The sequence below is a fragment of the Phoenix dactylifera genome, unplaced genomic scaffold (genome assembly GCF_009389715.1).
Source record: "Phoenix dactylifera cultivar Barhee BC4 unplaced genomic scaffold, palm_55x_up_171113_PBpolish2nd_filt_p 002535F, whole genome shotgun sequence".
Lineage (NCBI taxonomy): Eukaryota > Viridiplantae > Streptophyta > Magnoliopsida > Arecales > Arecaceae > Phoenix > Phoenix dactylifera.
Genome location: NW_024069720.1, coordinates 1 through 8,219, shown reverse-complemented (window position 1 = coordinate 8,219; position 8,219 = coordinate 1). Strand labels below are relative to the sequence as shown.

At 37.7% G+C, this 8,219-nt stretch overlaps 1 protein-coding gene, 1 non-coding gene and 1 pseudogene across 2 annotated transcripts; all 3 read left to right on the top strand.

The window, feature by feature from the left end:
• Positions 1–1,012: 1,012 nt before the first annotated feature.
• Positions 1,013–1,693, top strand: LOC120109633 (annotated as a pseudogene).
• A 2,778-nt stretch (positions 1,694–4,471) lies between these two features.
• Positions 4,472–4,543, top strand: TRNAC-GCA. Its single transcript has one exon. It is a non-coding gene; the product is annotated as a tRNA-Cys (tRNA).
• Positions 4,544–6,938: 2,395 nt separating this feature from the next.
• Positions 6,939–8,064, top strand: LOC103710328 (pentatricopeptide repeat-containing protein At4g02750-like; the record flags this gene model as incomplete). The annotated part of the gene is made up of 3 exons (XM_039123402.1): positions 6,939–7,023; positions 7,167–7,258; positions 7,347–8,064. Coding segments are annotated over exons 1-3 (895 nt in total), but the record flags the coding sequence as incomplete, so codon positions are not given.
• Positions 8,065–8,219: the final 155 nt, after the last annotated feature.

The following is an 8,219-nucleotide window of genomic DNA, read 5'->3' as shown; positions in this document are numbered from 1 at the left end:
GTCTTCCCCATCCGATCGGCTGACAGCTCCAACACCTTGGTGAAGTGGCGTTGGAGCACTCGCAGCTCCTTCTCTGTGATACGGTGGTTGGTCCATGTTGGGGTGGGCCCTACGCCACCATTGACCACGATGGGGTGGTCCCAACCACCCCCGAAGGAGGTCTCGCCACACCCCTCGCTGGGCTTTTGGCTGCACTCGCACGCCGGCCCTCGCCGGCTGCCGATCCCATCCCTCCGGTGCATTGCTGGCACGATCCGCCGTCAATGCAGCACACCAGGTGTTCAGGAAAAATTACACTTAGTTGCACGACAATTGAAGCAGCTAGGTACTCGATCGCACCAGGCGCAAACCCCTGGCGTTGATTTCATCTAACAGACTTTCTTATAGGGCTCGTTTGGTTCGCGGGAAGCATTTTCTTTCCTAGGAATATAATTTCTGGGAAACAAATTCCTAGGAAGAGGATGCCTAGGAAAATACTTTTGGCATGTTTGGTTGACCATGGGAAAGTGACAAATTTCCAAGGTGCTTATGTTTGGTTGGCCATCCGCTTTCCTAGGAAAGTTATATATAATTCCTATTATGCCCTTAATAAAAATTAGGTTTTTAATGCCTCTTTAATGTTTCTTTAATACTGAAGGGACTTTTTGGGAAAAAGTAAAAATGGAGTGATTCCCGCCTCATGGGAAAGTAACTTTCCCATGTTTCTCATGGGAAAGACTTTCCCATGAAATGTGGGAATCACATTCCCATGGGAATACAACTTTTCCTTCTCTCTCCTTTGAAAATTCCAACCAAACAAGAGGCATCTTATTACTTTTCCGTTGACCATACTTTTCCCCCTCCTTTTCCTGCGAACCAAACGAGCCCATAATGCTTTCTAGCAAAACGACCGTCTCACGTGCTGTTATGTAGACCACCCGCCACGTCACCGATCCGCACCGTACAAAACGAAACCAACTCCACCGTCAATCCTAAACCCAACGACCCATATCCACCGATGAATCCCAAAAGCATTCTAAAATCCTTTTCCAAGCCCCGCCCGCCGAAACCAAATTTCCGCCTCTAGGAAACCCAAGTAGGCTCCGTTCCCTCCAAAACCCCAATGTCCACGCTCTATAAACTCTCCCCCATCCTCCCTCCTAATCTTCTCATCTCCAATTCCCATCATCTCAGAGGAAATCAAATTTCCTTTCGTCAAAGCAGCCATGTCAGGTCGCGGGAAGGGCGGGAAGGGTCTCGGCAAGGGCGGGGCGAAGCGGCACCGGAAGGTGCTCCGCGACAATATCCAGGGCATCACGAAGCCGGCCATCCGCCGCCTGGCCCGCCGCGGCGGCGTGAAGCGCATCAGTGGCCTCATTTACGAGGAGACCCGGGGAGTTCTCAAGGTCTTTCTCGAGAACGTCATCCGCGACGCCGTCACCTACACCGAGCACGCTCGCCGCAAGACCGTCACCGCCATGGAACGTTGTCTACGCTCTCAAACGCCAGGGCCGTACTCTCTATGGCTTCGGCGGCTGAGATCCATCCATTCGGTGGTTGTTTTTTTAAAACATTTTTAGGGTTTTGGGCGCTTCTTATGTGAGCGAGATGCTGTGAGTTCTTGTTGTCTACCTGGAATGGAAGTATCATGTTCCATTTCATCTTTTTATGAAATAGAGAAGAAAAACGAAAAAAAATCTAATCTTGCAAACCAGTTCTGTGATTGCTTGTTGATGCTGGTCAGTTTAGTATATATAATTAAGTTTCCAATTCAAGGAAGTAAGATGGTCTACTTGATCTATATGCTGTTGTGGTTTTATATGTGGTTTGTTAGATAAATTTGCTTGTTTTCTTCATCTACAGCAACCTGGATTAAAAAATATAGCCGAGATTTTAAGATTCTAAATCCGATCATTATAAAGCCCAAAAAGAATTTGTTTTCCCTTTTTGTGTATACTCCTCCAACCTGGAACCAGGAGGAAGAGAAGTGTTAATGGGATATTGTTATATAGTTTAGTTTGACCTTTTGTTTTCTGCTTCTATCTTAATTAATCTCCTGCCATTTCTTTCCTTTTTCCCTTTCATATTGTTTGATGGTTTCATAAGTGTTTCCAAGCATGGATATTATCAGTGACTGAGTTTGTGTTTTCATTCTCCTGCTGAAACCTTGTGAAAATATTTAAATTAAGTGTTGATGAATTCATCTATGTTTGATATCTCATCAAGAAGCATTATGCAGGGAGTTCTTGTGTGTGTTTGGAGTATTGATCATCCAACATAATTTAGCCCACAATCTCACCCTCAAGATGCATGAAATATGCAAGTATATGAACGATGCCCACCTGCAGATTTGATCAAAGCTGGGATATGTTGCTGATGTAATGTTGGATGATAGAGTTCTGTTTTGCCTTATTTTCCTGAGGAAACAATAGGTTGTGCAACCCATGGAATCGTACACTGGTCGGTTCCATGGGCAAATTGAATTAAAATTTGATAGAAAAGCAAACCCTTAACATGGTTTTAAATTAGGGTTATGGAAATGATATTGATTCAAAGCTCAGTGCGCTCCTGAGACAATTTTCAAAACTATCAAATATATTTTAGAATTGGAAAGATTAACATAATAAATGAGAAACATGCCAGCTTTCAGAAGGTATGAATGGGCAAAATATTTTATCTTCGAGGATTCTTGTTCATTCAAGTAGATACTGTCTTTTACTCACTGTGTGACTAATAATCTCTACCTCTTACTGTTGCAGTTTCGCCAGTGAAATCCAATGGCCAAAATGAAGAGATCTACCAAACTAGAAGTTCTTTTTTTGCCAAGCTGAATATATAAGAACATAGGCACTAATGAGGTTTGGGAATCCTTTGATGCTGTAGGTATTTAATTCCCCCGAAATGGTAGTAGTAATTCAATATTTTTCATGCTTATGCTTATTGCAGGATATGCTTGTTGAGTAATGTAATCATTGACATTGAAAGATGCAGTCAGAGTTTGTATTTGTCACATATAGGTGGGATGAATTGAAGAATAACAAGAGTTGATAGTACATGATGAGGATTAACTGACACTGGAGCATCGTAGAAAATTCTAGAAATCTAGTCTTGTTTCATCATAAGGCACAACCAGTATGAATTGGGCACATATTACGTAGGGGGAAGCAGGGAGGTCCTGCATCCATTGAACTATGATGGTCACTGGTGCCTGCAAATTTGCACCCAGACCTTTAATATGGATGACATTACAGAGATTTACTAATAGAGATAATGGATGACATTAAATTTTTCCCTCCAATCTTCATAGAGTTTGTTTATTAATGGGTTTACGGAGATTTACTTTAGTTTTTTCTTTTCTATGTTCAATGTTTCAGGTGCTTGATTTACCAACAGATCTACTGGATTTATTCACTTAAAGCACTTGGTGCTGATCTTTCTCAGTGGCTTGGATAAGGAAGCAAACTTTCTTGGATTGGTTTCCCCTTTTAATGCTGCTTCTATACTGGAGAAATTTCAGTTGCATGTATGTCATTTATCCTGACCCAAAATGTTGGTCATATGGAGAATTTGTTACGATGATTTGCTCTGTTGGAATGGTTTCAGCCTTGATTATAATTCTGAAGGCCCATTCTGTAGGTAAACTTGGATGGTCCACACAATCTAAAAGCCAAGAAAACCACAAGGGTCCTTTTCAGTTTGGAATCTTTGGATTGTCATCACTCATAAAGATTAGTACGAATAAAATTATAAATGAACTGTCACCGTAATTGTTGGTACTGTCCGAAATAGAACTATTAGTTCTGATTTTAAACAAAGATAACTATCAATGCAACTTTAATGTGATTATTCAACTAGATTAAGTATTATATATGTAATAATAATAGTAGTGATTATTCTCTTAGACCTACTATTTAAATCTGGGATAGTATTTTCGTTTTTTGTTGGATTGCTTGTTGCTATTAGTAGCAGAAATAAGTAATTTAGGCTGATAATATCCTGGTTTAACACTGATTTGAGATGGGTTAGCTAGCAATTTTTTTTCATCTGGTTTGGAAAAGTTAAATGGATCAAGTATGGCTCACAATTTTGACCATATTTAGGTCATGAGGCTAGGTTTTTTATTGGTTGGATTTTTGTCAAGCCAGGTTAGGTTTAAACTGCATCAACTAATTTGGTGAGGGATCTAAAATCCTAAGAAAATTGATTTTAAATAATTGTGATAAAGTTTGGGCAGAGATAGAATGACCAATATCAGGACAAATGGATCTCATTGGATCTTTCAAAATAGGCTAGATCATATTTTGAGTCCAAATTGGGAGCCGACAAATGGACAAGTCTGGATAAAGTAACAAAGGTTCATTGTCAAGTAGGGACACGTAATAACAATGATAAATATTACATATAATTTTCTTTTTCCCATTTCTTTTTAATATCAATATGTATTTCAATAGCTTTGACTAAATGATAATAAGTTGATGACATGCACAACGGAGGGTCCATAGCTCAGTGGTAGAGCATTTGACTGCAGATCAAGAGGTCACCGGTTCGAACCCGGTTGGGCCCCTTATTACTATTATCTGTTTTCTATTTTGAATGTCTTTTAGATTTCTTCATTTTTATTCTATCAATTAATGCTTCCACTTTAACAAATTAATGTGATTTTTCTTTTAAGTATTCTACTGCAAACACTTTCCTAATTCACTATTTTCTTTAATCTCTCAAATTTAGATTTTTAATTTCTTCTTTTAGCTTTGAATAATAAGATGATTTCTTTATTTTTAGCTATCAATGTGCTTCCACTTTAATAAATTAATATATTATTTTTTATCAAGTCTCCTACTGTCAATTATCTGTTTTCTATTTTTGAATATCTTTTAGATTTCTTCATTTTTAGCTATAAATTTTGTGCTTTACTTTAATAAATTAATGTGAAATTTTCTTTTTAAGTATTCTAGTGCCCAACACTTTCCTAATTCACTATATTCTTTACATCTCTCAATTTAGATTTCAGCTTCTTTCTTTTAGTTTTGAACATTAAGATGTTTTCTTTATTTTTAGCATCAATGTGCTATCACTTTAATAAATTAATATGTGATTTTCTCTATCAACTATCCTTCTGGCAAATATTTTCCTAATTCACTATTGTTTCTGTATATTTCTTAAATTTAGATTTCAGCTTCTTTTTGAAGTTTTGAATATATCAGCAATCCAAAGTTTTGCTAAGCATGTTAATTAATGCTCATCAATCTGATTATTTATCTTGGTTATTAAATCTTGTTCTCTTAACTTACATAACTGACCGCTTTTTCCTAAAACTTGCACATTAATCTCATTTTAGATACTCAATTACGTTCTTCTATTAAGATATTAACATGATTCTTTTTAATTTTTAATTTAAACTTTGTATTAACATTTGTGTTATGCTCTCCAACTTGACATATTAATCTGTGTTTTTCTCTTAAGTATATTAGTTCCAACACTTTCCTAATTCACTATTTTCCTTAATTATTTCTAAATTTACATTTTAGCTTATTTTCCACTGAATATATCAACATCATAATTTTTGCACTAAGTATGTTGATTAATTTTTTTCATTTGAATTTGAATTTTAATCTTTGATTGTTAAACTTTTGTTTTCTCAACTTACATATTTATCACTTTCTCAAAAACAGGCACATTAATCTTATCTTAGATATTAAATTATGTTCTTAATTTTAAATATGAATATGATATATTTCATTTTTACTTATCGATTTGTGCCAATTTGTGATTTCACTTTAAGACATTAATCTTTGCTTTTCCCATTAAGTATACTAGTGCCAAAAGCTATCTTAATTCACTATTTTTTATATTTATTAAATTTAGATTTTAGTTTGTTTTCCCATTTTGAACATGTAGCAATAAAATTTTGCTATGAGCACATTAATTAATACTTTCATTTTCAGATATTAATTTATGCCTTTTAATTAAATTTGTTAAAGTCAATCTCTTTCTAGTTTTTTCTCCTTAAAAAATTCCGATAATGCGGCTACGAACTGGGTGGCTACTTATGTAGCAGTCACTCCGGTAGTATTCTGTGGGCTGAAGATGGGAAGTTCTTCTGACACTTCGAGGTATTTTGTTTTTCGATTTTATTGGATGTACCCGTACTCGGCAGGTATGATCCACTTGTCTTAGCAAAAAAAAAGAGAAAAAATCCCGATAAGTATATAAAGCCATTAATATTTTTAGCATTTTCACCTATCAATCTCAAAAATCTTGCACTAATTACATATATTATAGATAGGTTTCTAAGTCCATTTCCTGTCCAACTGCTCGTTACAGGTAACTCTCTCATTTGTGCTCATTTTTAGATATTAGCTTGTGTTTTTTTTCTTTTGATTATATTGGTGGAAGATATCTTTCTAGTTCTCTATTTTTTTCTTAATTCACTAGTTCTGTATTAGAGACAAAGTAAATGCTACGAGCTTAACACAAAGTTTTGATTTCTATATATTGTACTGGTAAATAATCTATTGGCCAGTAATTCTTCGATCTTCTCATGCTTTCACGGAAAAGACCTCTGATTCCAAGCTCTCTTTTGTTTTTGGTAAAACCAATTCCATGCACATTCCGTGGAACGGCTATCTCGATATATCCAATTCCTCATTCAAATCCGACATTAAAAGAGAAATCCCATCCCTGAATCACAGGATCAAACACTTGGCTAAGAATGGATTCTTTGACAAAGCTCGTGATCTCTACCAACATCTTCGTGTTTCCGACACAAAGCCCGACCGCTTCACATTCACTTACGTGCTCAAGTCCTGCGTCGGCATATCAGCCATGGCCGAAGGCATGTCTATCCATTCACACATCATAAATGTGGCTTCGAACACAACCTCTTTGTCATGAATTCTACTATAGAAATGTACTCTAGATTCGGCTCTGTAGCCTCTGCTCGTCGGGTTTTCAACGAAATGCCCCAGAGAAATTTGGTTTCGTGGAATTTGATGATTTCTGGTTATGGGACAAATGGTTATCCTGAAGCAGCAATGGAGCTCTGTAGCTCAATGAAGCATCATGGAATGGCTTAGATAAAGTGGGCTTAATGATTGTTCTACCAATCTGCGGCCATGTTAAAGCTTTCAGGCTAGGCAAATCCATTCATGCCCATGTGGTTATGTTGGGTTTGTCTCGGGAGACAGCTATATTAACTGCAGTCTTGGACATGTATGCAAAATGTGGAGAATTGGATACCGCAGAGCAGATCTTTGATGAGATTTCAAACAAGGATGTGGTGAGTTGGAATGCGATGATTACCGGGTATTCACAAATCGGAAAACCCAGACTGGTGCTTCAGCTCTTCAAGAGGATGTTATCTGAAGCTGCAAGCCCAGCATTCCTACCATGCTGCTTTCACTTCAAGCAGGCACTCACTTATCATTTCTTCATATGGGGAAGACTATCCATGGCTATATTATAAGGCTTGGTTTCGTTCGGATGTTTCTGTAAAAGGCCTTCTCATAGACATGTACTCCAAATGTGGAGAACTGAGTTCTGCTTGTTGCGTCTTCAGTGAAATATCTGAAGGGAATATTTTTTCATGGAGTTGCATGATTAATGGCCTTGGTATGCATGGATATGGGAAGGAGGCTCTAATGGCTTTCTTTGGAATGCTGAAGAGAGGCATTGTTCCTGATGACATCTGCTTTCTGGTCTTAGCTTCCTGCAGCCATTGTGGCTTGATTACGCAAGGGCGAAAGATGTTTTATTACATGGTAACGCAGTTTGGTGTTCAACTGAAAATGGAGCATTATGCCAGCATGGTCGATCTTATTGGACGGGCAGGATGCATTGATGAAGCGTTTAAGTTTATACGCGAGATGCCAATGGAAGCAGACTGCAGTGTGGTGGGGGCTCTACTCGGAGCTTGTAGAATTCATGGGCACTTGGAGATGGGGAAGGTGTTTGAGGAGTGCTTGGAGGGATCAGGATGGACAGCTGCAGGATTTTACAAGCTTTTGTTGAGCATTTACGCAGGTGACGACCGTTGGGATGAGGTGATGAAGATCAGAAGTGTGATGGAGGAAAAAAAAGTAAAAGGTATATCTGGATGTAGTTTAATTTAATTGAACAGATAGGTTCATGCTGAAGATGCTATATCAAGATGCAGAATTCCTTGCGAACACAAAACATGAGCATTGAAGTTATGGCACTGGCTGACTATAACAATTACACCTCCTTGCTTGATGGTAGAA